The 15,619-nt window shown below is 34.2% G+C and overlaps 1 protein-coding gene across 4 annotated transcripts in view; it reads left to right on the top strand.

Moving 5' to 3' along the window:
* Positions 1 to 15,619, top strand: part of THEMIS (thymocyte selection associated) — a 225,843-nt gene that overhangs the window by 92,232 nt on the left and 117,992 nt on the right. For all 4 annotated transcript variants that reach the window (XM_084956926.1, XM_084956918.1, XM_084956915.1 and 1 more), the window contains one exon: positions 14,912 to 15,370. In XM_084956926.1, coding sequence (XP_084813052.1) covers positions 14,912 to 15,370 — 459 coding nt within the window. The remainder of the gene's footprint in view (positions 1 to 14,911; positions 15,371 to 15,619) is intronic.

The raw sequence follows: 15,619 nt of genomic DNA on the forward strand, positions 1-15,619 counted from the left end.
AATATGTCCGTATGGATGTAGCAGTTAATTTCTCACGCCACAGCAGACAGCATGGTCATCGTGCCCTCGTGGTTCCCCTTGAGCCCCATGTCCCACACATGAGATAGAACAGGTCCAGGTGGGTGCTCAACTATGGTTGAGGAACACCGAGTTTAGGAAATCTTCGAAGTGTTAAGAGGCTGCTGATAGACGTGCCATTCTTTGCCCTTGAAGAAAACATTGTCTTTATTGCCCTGGAATATAAGATCACCCTGTGGGAGAGGAGGGAGACTTTACTATCCTAGAATGTCTCTCAGGAGGGAGATATTCTCTATCATTTCCATAGAGGTCAGGAAACAAAGCTTCTACCTCTGGCTTCCAAGGCATGTACAAATGCTGTGTACATGCCCCCAACATATCTATACCCCCTTTTCAAAATCATTTTAATTATAAATATGACAAATATAGGAAAGTATTAAAAATAACCAATGACAAAATAGGATTAATAATAGAATTATTTCTTTAAGAAACTAATTAAAGTTAAATGAACCTTGCTTCTTTATGTATGGGTTCAAAAACACCTGGTATTATTAATATTTTTCAAAATGAATTCTCTTATTATTTCATTGTATTGGGGAACTATACACTTAATTGATAGAAAACATAATTTTACATTGAGTGGTGATTTATTATGTTTTTTTCTACTATTGAAAGGATTAAATCTTTCATATTTAGCCATTTTATGATTGTAGCTATTTTTTGACTAAAATATAAGTTTCTAAAAGGACCTGGTAGGACAATTATTATGCAAAAGCGTTTAAAATATATTTAATAGTTTTATAGTGAATAACTTTTTTACCTTCTTTTTTTTAAGGACTTGTATTAAAAGAAAAGTATATGACATAATTTGCTCTTATTTTCCATCTGGATGTTATGATAACACATGATTCAGAAAAACTCTAAATAAGGATCCTTGCTTTTTGGACAATTTTCTATTCAAGGAATCATGGGCCATTCTTCCAAATTTTCTGGGTCGACATCTCTTAAGGCATATCTTCCCCGCTGTGTTCACTGAAGCAAAATAGATTCATCTCTGCCTATTATGCAAAATATTTTCCTAGATTAAAAGGGGTATTCTGCATATACTATGCAAGAAAATGTGAAGTAATCTAAATGCACAAAAAATTCAGACTTCTACACTAATTTGCAGTTTCATATTTTGGCCTTTGTTTTCTTTAGTACCTATTTGATTTCTGTTCTAAGTCTTTGGTCCTTGGATGACTAAAATGTATATTATCTGGAAGACAAATAGACTGCAGTTCTAGGTCAAAATGTTCTTTTCACCTATCTATGTACATTTTAGCATCAGGACAGAATTTTGTCAGAAAGATCATTTTAAGATAGGCTTTTCTATGTGAGCCATGATGTAAGTCATAGATGTGGCTTGGATCTGGTGTTGCTATGGCTATGACATAGGCTGGGAGCTGCAGCTCCCATTCGACCCCTAGGCCGGGAACTCCCATGTGCTGCAGATGCAGCCCTAAAAAGAAAAAAAAAAAGTAAAATAAGCTTTTCTACAAATGCCACTGTTCTATAAATTTTCATAGTATTAATATTTTATGCACATCTTCTGAAAATCTATCTAACCACTTTTTGCTCTTACCATTTCCTTCTCTCTCAGGCACAATTCCTCCAAAGCTCTTTATGGTGTTGCTTTAGCAGTATCTCCATGAAGAGACTTTCATGAGAAGAACCAGATTGTCTAACCAAATTTGTCTACTCAGGTCTTCATTTCCTGAAGTGGACATTGGTAAAGCACATTACTGTATTTACGCATAATTACATATCCAAGATTTAGAGGTTCTCCCATTGGAACACAAAAAAATTTTAACAGACTTTGTTTTTTAGAGCAGTTTTAGGTTTTCACAGCTGTATTGGTATGAAGTGCAAAGATTTCCCATATACACCCTGCCTCTATATATGCATAGTCTCCTCCATTGTCAGCATCCCCTACCAGAGTGGTACACTTGTTACAATTGATGAACCTTCCTTGACACATAATCATTCAAGTTCGTGGCTTACATTATGGTTTACTCTTGGTATTGTATGTCCTAGAGGTTTAAATAAATGACGTGTATCCACCATTGGGTATCATACAGAGTATTTTCACTGCCCTAACAATCCTCTGTGATCGGTCTATTCATCCTCTCTCCTCCCACAATCCCTGGTAACCACTGATCTTTTTACTGTTTCCATAGTTTTGCCTTTTCCAAAATGTCATGAAGTTGGAGTAATGGACTATGTAGCCTTTTCAGATTGGCTTCTGTCACCTAGTAATATGCATTTAATGTTCCTCTATGTCTTTTTATGGCTTTATAGCTTATTTCTCTTTAGCATTGAATAATATTCCATTGTCTGCATGTACCACAGTTTATTCACTAACCAAATGAAGGACATCTTGGATTCTTCAAAGTTTTGGCAACCATAAATAAAGCTGCTATAAAAATTCATGTGCAGATTTTTGTATGGACATAAGGAACACAACTTTTTAAAGTTATATAATGTATTGATTTTTCCCAGCTTTACAAATGCCGCATATGTATTGTAGAAAATTAGAAAATGGAAGAAAATGTAATAAAGTAAATTAAAGCTCCCTATAATCTCATCACCAGAGCTCTTAGCATTAATATTTGGTACATTTCTTTGCATTTTTTCCTAGTACACCATACACGTACACATATAGACACATATTTTAATATATTGAAAAATGAACCTATTTCTGAGGACTTGCCTATGTCATTAGTCTTCAAAACATAATTTTTATTTTCTCTGTAATAGACCCTCATATGCCTTACCATAATTAATAAATCCCTTCCAAACATGGTCATTTATGCAATTTATGCTATAATAAGCAGCCATTTAACTGATGTTTTGTCTGCACTTCTGATTATTATAACAATTTCATATACATAAAATTATAACATCAAAAGTAAAAATGTTTTCAAAAAGTTGTTTTTTGATGCATATTGCCAAATCACATTCTGGAGAGACTACTAATTTATATTCCACAGGAACTAATGAGAGGGCCAGTTGAACTGCTTTTTTGAAGCTACTACCTAACTGTCCATCCCTCCTCACTCCCGTTTTTTTTTAATTAACAGCTTTATTGAGGTGTAATTTACATAGCCTAAAATTCAGCTGTTTTAAGCATACAATTTAATGGCTTTTAGTATCTCTGTGTAGGTTTTTTTGTGTTTTTGTTGTTGTTGTTAGAAACATGAGTTTAAAAACCTACAGAATCTTAAAGAATGACAAGGCCTGACGCAGAAGGCGACAGACACTCACACTGTCAGCAGCACTTTGGAGTCATGTATAGGCACCAAGTAGGAAAGCCCAGTAAACCATACAAAAGACTTGTTCTAATGAACATGCGGGTGCATGTGTCTCTTTTAAGTAGAGTTTTGTCCGGATAGATGCCCAAGAGTGGGATTGCGGGTCATATGGAAATTCTATGTATAGATTTCTAAGGTATCTCCAAACTGTTCTCCACAGTGGCTGTACCAGTTTACATTCCCACCAACAGTGCAGGAGGGTTCCCTTTTCTCCTTATAACTGGAATCTAATATCCAGCACAAATGAACATCTCCTCAGAAAAGAAAATCATGGACTTGGAGAAGAGACTTGTGGCTGCCTGATGGGAGGGGGAGGGAGTGGGAGGGATCAGGAGCTTGGGCTTATCAGTCACAACCTAGAATAGATTTACAAGGAGATCCTGCTGAATAGCATTGAGAACTTTGTCTAGATACTCATGTTGCAACAGAAGAAAGGGTGGGGGAAAAACTGTAATTGCAATGTATACATGTAAGGATAACCTGACCCCCTTGCTGTACAGTGGGAAAATAATGAAATTATATATATATATAAAAAAAAAGACTTGTTCTCATATGAGTGTTTTTTTTGTTCGTTTGTTTGTTTTTTGTCTTTCTCCAGTGCTGCACCCGCCACATGTGGATGTTCCCAGTCTAGGGGTCGAATCAGAGCGGTAGCCACCAGCCTAGGCCAGAGCCACAGCAACGCGGGATCCGAGCCATGTCTGAGACCTACACCACAGCTCACGGCAACGCCGGATCCTTAACCCACTGAGCAAGACCAGGGATCAAACCCGCAACCTCATGGTTCCTAGTCAGATTCATTAACCCCTGAGCCATGACAGGAACTCCTTTTTTTTTTTTGTTACTCTTATTTAATTAACGTCATCATGGAATTTTGAGTTAGTAAATATGGCCAGAAACAAATGAAGTAGAAAGATTTAGAAATAAGGTGGTAATCATTATTTGCAGTAAGATTACCTAGAAAAAAAAAAGGTAGAATCAAATAAAAAAAGATTTTAATTTGTTAAAATTGATAAGTGAGCCTACAGACAAGGAAAACAGACTTGTGGTTGCCAAGGGAGAGGGGGTTCAGAGAGGGGTGGAGTGGGAGGCTGGGGTGAGCAGACATAAGCTCTTATACATGGAGGAGATAAACCATAAGGTCCTACTATACAGCACAGAGAGCTGTAGTCAGTGTCCTATGAAAAACTGTAATTAGAAGAGAATATTGAAAAAGTAATGTGTATATATATATGTATGTATATATAGCTGAATGATTTTTCTGTACAGCAGAAATGAACACAACATTGTAAATCAACTATACTTCAATAGAAATAGAAATAAAATTTTAAAAAATAAGTGAGTCTAATAAGATGACAGAATAAAAATATATTAAAAATAAGAAAATATGTATAAAGCATATTAATAAATCATGTACATATACAAATTTTATATATAGAATACATGTATATATAGACATGACTTTCTTTTTATAACCATTTAAAATATTGAAGGGTAATCTGTTTGAAGATAACAATGTAAAATGCATAGAACATCTAGGCTTATTATCTTCATACCTAATATAAAGAATATTAGAAGACTTCAACTCATTTATTATTTGCTTAAAATAACATAAAATAAAATAATATAAAAGCTTACCTATTTATTAAAAGTAAACAAAAATACAAATTTAAGTGCTTGAATGAGAAAACTGAATATTGTACAGGTATCAGTTGCACATGAATCTATTTGAGATTAACACAATGACAAGCATAATTCCCATATTATAATTATTATGTTGGCTCTTGAGAAAATTATTCTAAAGTTCATTTGGGAGAATAATGAAGTGAAAATATTCAAGCAAATATTTAAAAAACAGAACAATGAAGGAATATTTGTCCTACCAATATCAAAATATATTACAAAGTTATATGAATTACCCTATATTTCCTTTATAGAAAATGATAAGCTTAATAAATTAATAATAGCATTACTGGTTTTTGTAGAAGCATCAGAGCAATACTTTGAATTTGACTTTAGTACCATAGAACTTAAGCATTTGTTTACAGCTATGAAACAGATCTTAGTATAGAGTATTACTTTTTATCTGGAAAAGTCAGTGCTGCACATCTGGGATTAAAGGAAGGCTTTTAGTAAATTATTATTGTATAATTGTCAATTTAAGAAACAATAGATGAAATTGGATTATCAATTTTATACCACATAGCAAAAGAAATTTGAGGTAGATGGAAAAAGTTACATTTTAAGTAAAACTATTTTATATTTGTATTTGAAAGAACTTTCATATTATAAATTTAATGAAAAACCAGAGAGAAATAATGTATTTGAACATATTAAACATAATATTTATCAAAAATATTTTAAAACATGAAGTTTAATCATTGTTTAATGTTAAATGAAACAAGTAGAATCCAAATGAATATAAGTGGTATAGTTGTTAAAACATTTCTATCTCTATGTACATGTCAAGATTGAAAGAAATACCAAAATTTTGAAAGAAATACCAAAATTATGAAAGACTAGGTGACCTCTTTGATGTATTTTAGTGTATGAGTTTATTAATACCTTTGTCTATAAGGTTAGGAAATATTAATACTATTTATCTAGTAAAATTCTTCCAAGAATTAAATAAATGAAAAGAGATGATCATTGAGTACTTATTTGATCAATGATCAATGATATAGTACTCAATGATCATCTCTTTTCATTTATTTAATAAGTATCAATGATTGCTAAATATTGTTATTCCCTTATTACCTTTAAAAAACTTTAGAGAGGCTTCTCTGTTTCATGAGATCTAGTGTGATTAGGCCTCTAATGTTCTTATTCAGCTCTATCTTTCTTATTATGAAAATAGGTTCTTCTGACTTTCTGGGGAAGTTAGTCTATTATGCTTAGTTTTTGATGATACAAATTTTCATCTTTTCTAACATATTCTGTGTCTCTTTGCAAATATTTTATTGGGATGTCAGACACTGTCATGCCTAGGTTGCTAGACAGTTGACATTTAAGCCCTTCTCAAAAAGATATAAACCATCTGAAATTCCAAATCGTTTATCTGCAGTGTTTAAAGCGATCAACAAGAGCAAGTCCATCTCTCTGATCTTTCCTGTGCACTACTGTGGGGCCAATCTCTGAGTAATCTGAACTAGTTCCAAAAGTGTTAGCCTGAACCAGATCTCCCAATGTTCTACCCAGGCTTATCTCAAAGCTACTCATGAGCTCTTCTAACTAGGTACCAGGCTTAGATCTTGTGTATGAGGTTCACCCAACTGTTTTACAAATCCAATCTAGTGGGAATGGTGGGCTTGCCAAAGTGTCATTGCTGATTTTAGGTGGGATTTTCAAATTTATGTTGTTTGAGTTCATTTTTTTGTTGTTGTTGTTGTTGCCTAGTAATATGGAATCAAAAGATGTACTTAGGAAGAAAATGTTCCTTTTTATATGCTGGCAAATTTAGAAAAAAAGAAGTTTGGTTTTCTTTATTGTGCAAATCAAAATCTATTTAAATCATAAGCTCTGAAATCCATTTAAAACTTATGGTTACATTGGAAAATTATATCTCTTCCTAATTTGAATTTAATGTAAACGGATTTTTAATTGTTTTGTATAACCATGGGTAACAGATTTTTTTGAACACTGCATGGTAAAAATCAGCAAATATGTCAGACAAAGCAGAACATTAAAGGAAACACCACAGCATATGTTGACAGTTACAGAAGAATTGCTGCTGTTTTCACCCTTCACACCAGAACAATTTTTTCAATATTTACCTCCCCTGTGTAGAGAGGGAAACATATGGGTCTTTACATAATCATAAGCATAAACAGGTGGCTACTTAGGTACATTTAATTTGCAAGCAACATCAATACCGAACAACACAATCAGCACCACATGGCTCCCAAACTCTTTCCACTAACATTCCATTAGCAAAATTAAAATCATTAAAATAGAAGGAGGGTTTACTCCTCCCTCAATTGGCTTCAACTACTTTCAGAGCCATGAATAAAACACATTTTCAAAAATGCCTTGGCATTTTTCTGCTTCTTTTGTTCAGGGGAACTTCAGCAACTGTGTATAATGTATACCTTGTGAATAACTACAACCAGCACAATATTTGCATTTAAAATGTGCTTACATCTCCCTATAATCTGCTCGTTATGGACATAAAATTATGGTGGTTAAATTCTAAGCAATTTATCAAAGCATAGAGTCAGACAAACTCCTCAAAGCCACCTGGAAATATTTTCCCAAAGGCAGTTCACTTAAAGAGGTCACCTGAGGCTCTTTTCCATAATCAAACACTGTGGCAAAAATCCATGTGGTTGTTGGGATTTTTTTACTCAGGCTGCGTCAGATGCTGAATTGTAGATTCTATATATTTTATCTCATCTAATTTGATCCAAACCGAAATATCTAGTATGTCCTCTTTGGCCCTATTAGTATTCATCACTCTAATATTATAGCCATTCTTCAATGGCTTAGAATTATCCAGAGTGAAAGAAAATGAGAAGAAAGAATAACTATTATTGCTTGTATTTTGCTTTTTTGGTTCTTGCTATGGGTTAAGTGCTATCTAAGCATGTTGCGTGTATGGACTTATTTAATCATCACAATGGCTTTATGAGGTAAATGATAAAATGTCTCCCATTTAACAGAAAAGGAAATTGTATCCTTGAGAGTTAAAGTTCTCAAATTTACACAGTGGGGAAAGGACTGAGGCCAGAATTAAATCCAGGATGTTTGAATCAAAAATTCATACTTTTAACAAATCCACTTTACTGTTGGGTTAGTACTGTGTTGCTAGCCCTGAAAATTCTATTGCCTACAGTTACCCAGGGCCAGGAGTAGTAAACTGTGATATTTTGACAATCCTTCTAATAAAGCCTGATGAGAGATTTAGGTGGGGGAGCTAGGGTATGTGAGGGTTCTTTCCAGTCCTGATGCCTCTGTTTCTTCCCTAACCCAAGGGGCAGTGCTCTGCAGAATTCTGAGTCCAGAGAGCAGTGCTCTTGCCAAGGTCTACGCATAGAATTTCTCACATCCTCTCTCCTTATCCTGGGTCTATTACGAATTTTCATTGCTTGAATGAGAGAAAGCCAAATGTCATTTGATTTCAAGATCTAACATTATTAATGTAAATATTTGTTAAACATCTCAAATGTGTTAGAACTTACTGGGGAAATAAGGCATTTTATTTTTCATGCAGTGGTTGAGCCGTCAAGGTAAAATTAGTGAATTGAAAGGTTTTATGATTTATTCTTTTTACCCCTAAGTAAAAGAACTATTAAAAACTGTTAATAGCTATTATATACAATTCTGATTCCATATACATGTAAAAACAGTCTAACATAGGAATTCCGGAATCTCACTTAGCATCTAACATTTAACACACTTGGTCACCATCTTAGATATATCATCCCCCCTCCTCAAGTTTGACTTTCCTCACGTTGCTTGTTTTTGCTCTTGGGGCCTTCTATCAAAATTGTTTGAATCAGGAAGTTCCCATCCTGGCACAGAGGAAACGAATCTGACTAGGAACCATGAGGTTGTGGGTTCGATCCCTGGGTTATGGATATGACGGTGCCGTGAGCTGTGGAATAGGTCACAGACGCAGCTCGGATCCTGCATTGTTTGTGGCTGTGGTGTAGGCCGGCAGCTGTAGCTCCGATTCTAACCCTAGCCTGAGAACCTCCTTATGCCTTGGGTGCGGCCCTAAAAACAAACAAACAAAATTTGTTTAAATTGCTCATTAGTTGATGATGTTCAATACTCCTATAATTTTGAGAAATCTGGAGAATTTTCTCACAGTTTGGACATTATTACTGTTATTATTATGTACTTCAATACTTTCCTCAAGAATTTTGTTTTTTGCTTTAATAGAGTATTTCATGAATCCAGTTTGAATCTGAAGTTAAATAGAGATACTTGAGCTTAGATTTCTAGTCAAAACTCTAGATTGTGAGCAGTCTTGAAGAAGACAGTTTTTGTAGTATATGCTGACATAAGAATTCTTTTTGGAATATAACAAAACAATAGAAAAATGTGAAATGAGAAACATATATAGACAAGTACAAAATAACAAGGATGCCTAGGAATTTGTTGGTAGAAGAGCCGTTTTTAAGAAGCAGAGGCACACACTCACAAAAATAAGTGAGACATACTTTCCCTTTCTGGGCAGAGATAAGACATATGATCAAGAGTATGCAGCAATCTGATTTGTCTCTAAATCTTCTTCACATAGCTCAGTCCGTTAGAAATTTTTGACTAGCATCTCAAATATATATGAATTTATTTTAAATTGTGTGTATTTGACGTATTGTTACCTGTATCTCAAGAGCAAGTTTCTTTACAATGACAGTGGATATGAATCCACAGTTTGATAACTTTAAAAAAGCATTCAGCCACTCTTTATAATTTCTTACACTAGAGTATCATTGTTTTATTTCATGATATAGCTAAAGAAAAGCTTGGGTGAGTGTAGAAACATCAACTCTCATTTTTTTATTATTCACTTGTGTTTATGTTTTATTTTCAATACACAATTTCTTCGCAAGAAATTACGTGAATCCATGTATCCGTTTTGTGAGAATTACTTTATTTAAAAACTATGATAATGTGGGAGTGGGATGGATCAGGAGCTTCGTGTTAATGGATACAAACTATTGCTTTTGGAGTGGATTAGCAATGAGATCCTGCTGTTAAGCACTGAGAACTATGTCTAGTCACTTATGACGGAGCATGATAATGTAAGAAAAAAGAATGTATACATGTATGTGTAACTGGGTCACTGTGCTGTACAGTAGGAAAATAAATAAATAAAACTATTTAAAAAAAAACTATGATAATATATTCTGAAAACCCACTTACACATGGCCAGGTGACCTGTAGCATACCGAAAGTACATGAACTTGTGGGCAGCACTGTCAACCCCTTTACTCTGTGTAGTTTCCAGGCCTCCCTCCGAGGCCTCACCAATACCTCCAGACACATGGCCATCTGACCTATGAAGAGGTGCAACTAGTGCTAACTGAAGTCTTAAATATTAGTGAAGTTCACTTTCTTATCTTGTTTTAAAAAAATTGTAGGTATTTTTGCACCCATCCCCCATACCCTCCCTGTTAGCTAATGAAAGGCTGGACAATTTATGATTTATGATAATAATGAAGGGTTGTGGTGTGTAACCCTGTGATTAAGCCCTTGATCTTTAGAGATACAGAATCCCCATTACATATCTTATGAGCCGTATGATGATATAGAATTTATGATATCTGTTCAAACTTTCCTGTGCTTATTTGTGATTTTTTTAAAATTTTCTAGAGACCGCATATTATTATTTGAAAAACTGAAGTCTACCATACATGTAAATTTCCAGCACATTGTAGCTGCTAACATTTTAATAATCCTAATTTTGATAATAGGAGAGGAATAAGAGAATTAGTATATAAAGTTTAAGTTTTTCTTTATCTCATAGCTGGAGGGAATATATTTGGGTGGAACTGTGAAAGCACAGATTAGACAAGGAGAAAGAGATTATGAACGCTTCACAATCTTGTGTATATAAACAGTATTATGAAACACAGTGGAAATTTTTTTTGTGTGTGTGTGTGTGTGTCTTTTGTCTTTTCAGGGCCGTACCTGCAGCATATAGAGTCTCCCAGGCTAGGGGTCTAATCAGAGCTGTAGTCACCGGCCTACGCCAGAGCCACAGCAACGCGGGATCAGGTGTCTGTGACCTACAACACAGCTCACGGCAACGCAGGATCCTTAAACCACTGAGCAAGGCCAGGGATCAAACCCGCAACCTCATGGTTCCTAGTCGGATTCGTTAACCTCTGAGCAACGACGGGAACTCCGGAAATTTTAATTTTTTAAATTACTCCCTGTTTGAGAATGAATGAGATAGAGAAAAAAGTAGGAAAAAGATCTGCTGAGCTTAAGTTCTGCACAGTAAACCAGGAAATTATTCTTACTCTTCTCATTCTAGAGTTTCTAGAAAGGCTGATCAATCTAAAGAGAGGGCCAGCTTGTGAGACCCATGTGCATATTTTGTGAACTGGAATAAGCATGTTTTCATAAACAATGTCCTTGTAAGTCATATGGGAGACAGCCTAGTACGGAGGGAAGGGTGTGAGACTTGGATGTCAAAGGGTGTCTGATCTGAGACTCTACACCACAGCTGTGAAAATCATGACCATTTTTGTATCCCCCAGTATTAATATTTGTTTTACTGTTTTTAAAAGATTATAAATGATGCATATGAAAAAAGTATTCAAATTTGTATTTTTAAGCAAATATCAATTGTTGCTATTAATAGTAATGATAGCAGATCATTAAGAATTGGTTAAAAATATAAACTCCCCAAAAGCCTAAGAGTGAGGGACAAGATCTTAAAGACTGAATTTACTTATTGGCTGATTTTCAATAGATCATATAATTGCATTTCCTTTTAATTTTTGTTTCTCAATTGACATACTCCTTATGAAAAATTTCTCCTAAGTAAAATAGCAATAATATCCATTTTAATAGGTGACAATCCAATCAAAACTATTAATCTATTTTCCTTCTACTTTTTAGCTTAAGTTGTAAAGATTTACTTATTGGCTCATTTTGTAATCACTCTAATAATCACTTAGCTCCTGAAATGTGTTTTGGGAAAATAACAAATTATATTTTATCCAGTATAAAACTATTATTATACTCTTTGGGGAAAAAAATGGAGAAAAAAATGGTTGAATTTGAAGCTTATCAGGTCTATGCTGCTTTGGTTTATTGTGAAATTGAAGTTCCAATATGACATTATTCATACATATATGTGTGTGTGTGTGTGTGTATATGCACATACACACACACATATATATACTTGCTCTAGTTTGTGTGGTATGGTATTAAGTGGCTGTTTATGAGGAGGGACTCTGGCTGGCTGAAATAATATATAAAGGAATAATTTAATCAAATTTTTTTTCCCCTCTACTCTGCCACTTAGTATGCTAAACTGCATTCTTAATCATCTTCTAAGGGAAAACACACAGATTCATAGATAGATTTTTCTTGCAATAGAGACATCGAACAAGACAGCTCTGAAGTGTGTGATTAACTTAAAATAATGGTGGCCCTTAGGGTTTCAGTCTTTTTCTACTTCATAACATTTTGAGTCTGTTATTACCTTAGGTGAACCCAATTCCCCAAGAAAGAAGATGCTGAATTAATTCTTCTGTGACTTATGTCATCAATATAGCTAGAATAGAAATAAAGCTATGTTTCTCTACATTTATGAGATTCTAGGTAGCTATTATTTAAACTTATTTCCCAAAAACTGCTGAATTTTTTATACCTGATAATGACTGTGGACTCTTAGAAATATATCTTCCTGTGAAGACAAATGAGATTAAACATGTGCATGCATGTACACACACACACATACACACAAACACATACACAGACTCACACAAATTCAGTTACTGTGGAGAATTCAAGAATACTATTTTATTGAATTTTCCCTGTTACAAGGCATAATAAAATAAGAAATTCCTTCAGAGTAACTGTTTGACAGTGAATTACTGTCTTCAACACACCATGTGGTGGATCACTATTGGATTTCTAAAGGTTTTCAGGACAGATTGCACATGCTACCTTAGTCTTTGCCAGGATTGTATCACCCACACTTTTTTGGGGTTTATATTTTAAAATAATCAAAATCCTTTATTATTTTGCTTGAGTGAAAATTGACTACAAAAGTAACATCATAAATCTTTGTACCATAACCCAAAACACACATAAAAGACATTATGACCCATTAATAATAACTTGATATGTAGATAAATTTAATCAGACTGCGTTTTTGACTAAATTAATAAATAATTTTTCCAAGCTATATCATTCTATTAAGATCTTTTATACATGCCTTCTTAGCATAAGCTATTATATAATATCGTCTTAATTGACTTTGGGGTTAAGAAAGTCATTTTCCCTTGTTCTTATTTTCTCTGAAAGTTATTAAAATTTATTTAATAAATAAATTAATGAAAGTTCTACATAGATTTGCCCATAAAATAAAGACAAAATAATCAAAGAGAAGAATTGATCATGCCAATATAAAAATCTGTAAAGAGAATAAAAGCTATGAAAGGAATGATAACTTTGTGTTAGTGACTATCCTAAAAGTATTAGAGGAAAAAAATTTCAAATAGTGAAACTTTGGCAAAATTAGAGAAGTAAGAAGAAGAAAGAATGATTATATAATCAAGAGTATTCAGTCCAGAACAACTACCTAATCTGGCATTTTCCAGGGACACTGAAATAGATCACTAATATATCGTGATATACTGTGTTGTAATTTATTAGTGGGCATTTCCCCAGAAGTTTTATAATTAAAGAACTTTGGGAAATTCTGCATGTTATATTCCCTTCTTGAGTCACTGTGCATCTGAAGTTACTGAGTCTTAAATTACTTGGAAATATGTATAGTTTTTACTGTGGTAAGATGCACGTAACATCAAATTTACCATTTTAAAGTATGATTTCCTGTCATTAGGTCCACTTACAACCATCACAACTGTCTAGTTCCAGGTAATAGCTTTGTAATTGTTAATTTGACCATTGAAGAGTTTTACTCTAGAATATCTTTTAATTTTGGCATTTCCAGGGAATATATATGGAGACATTGATCTAATTCAATCCTTTCATTTTTCTTAAGTTTTATTGAAGTATAGTTGATTTACCAGGTTGTGATAATTTCTGCTGTACAACAAAGTGATTCAGTCATACATATGCACATATGCATTCTCTTTTAGGTTCTTTTCCCACATAGCTTATCACAGAAGACTGGGTAGAGTTCCCTGTGTTGTACCACATGTCCCCATTGGCCAACCACTCCATATACCTCAGTGGGCATATGCCAATCCCAAACCCCAAGTCCATCCCTCCCATTTCCCCCACCTGTCCCCTTTGGTAACCATAAGCTTTTCAAAGTCTGTGAGTCTCTTTCTGTGCTGCAGATAACTTCATTGTATCCTTTTTTTTTTTTTTTAAGATTCCACATATAAGTAATATGATGTTTGTCTTTCACTGTCTAACTTCACTTAGTATGATATTTTCTAGGTCCATCCCTGTTGCTGTAAATGGCATTACCTCATTCTTTTTTATGGCTGAGTAATATCCTTTCATTTTAAAAATTCAAATAAAAACATGGTCTTGAGAGATTAAATACCTTGCTCAAAATCACACATGTAGTTGGGAGATAGCCAGTACTTCGTGCAGATTTCATTTCCAAAAAGACATGGCATTTTCCATTTCAAGGTATTTTTCCTCTTGTTTCCATTTATGTGGCTGGGGTCTGATGAATTAATTATCTATAGACAATACATTAAAATTAGGGGAATTCAGTATTAAAAAGAATTCGGGATAAAAGTATCTCTCATCTTTAAAATTTTGCATTACTTTTAACACATTATACTTGTTTTTTCACTCTCCTGCTGTGATTTTCTTATGAGAACTTTCATTCTAAGGACTCCCTTCAATTCATACAATTCTGTTCTCAGGTCTTTTTAAGATTGTGGCTGATAAAACTCCATACCTCACTATGGACGAAATTACAAGAACCATCCATATCGGACCTAGTAGACTGGGGCATCCTTGCTTCTATCATCAGAAGGATATAAAACTAGAGAATCTCGTCATAAAGCAAGGTGAGCAAATCATGCTCAACTCAGTTGAAGAGATCAATGGAGAAATACTGGTGAACTGTGGTGTGCTAAGGAATCATCAAAATCACTCATTTACTTTGCCTTTGTCACAAGAAGGAGAATTCTATGAATGTGAAGATGAACATATTTATACCCTAAAGGAGATTATCCAATGGAAGATCCCCAAGAACAGAACACGAACTGTGAAACTTACAGATTTTTCAAGCAAGTGGGACTTAACAAATCCATTCCCTAAAGGCTTTTCTGGTGCTCTGATTCTCAAGCCTGTTTATGAAATTCAAGGTGTGATGAAATGTAAGTATCCACTTAGAATGATGCTCTGTGAGCATAAGCATTGTGGGGTTTGGGGAAGAGAAAGCCTGTAAGGTCTAAAGAATGGAACTCTGTTCCTGACTTGTCCATTAAGCCCATTGAGAGTTAATTCTATCTATAAATAAGCAAACCATGTATATGTTGCAAGGATCAAATTGAATAATGTATGTACACTTACTGGTACTGTAAACTGTGTGGTGCGATCCAAATGTAAAATGCTATAATTGTCAG

This window comes from Sus scrofa, chromosome 1 (genome assembly GCF_054392235.1).
Source record: "Sus scrofa isolate SSC_HxYL_T2T_F1_AM1 chromosome 1, Sscrofa_HxYL_maternal_Yorkshire_Landrace_v2.0, whole genome shotgun sequence".
NCBI lineage: Eukaryota > Metazoa > Chordata > Mammalia > Artiodactyla > Suidae > Sus > Sus scrofa.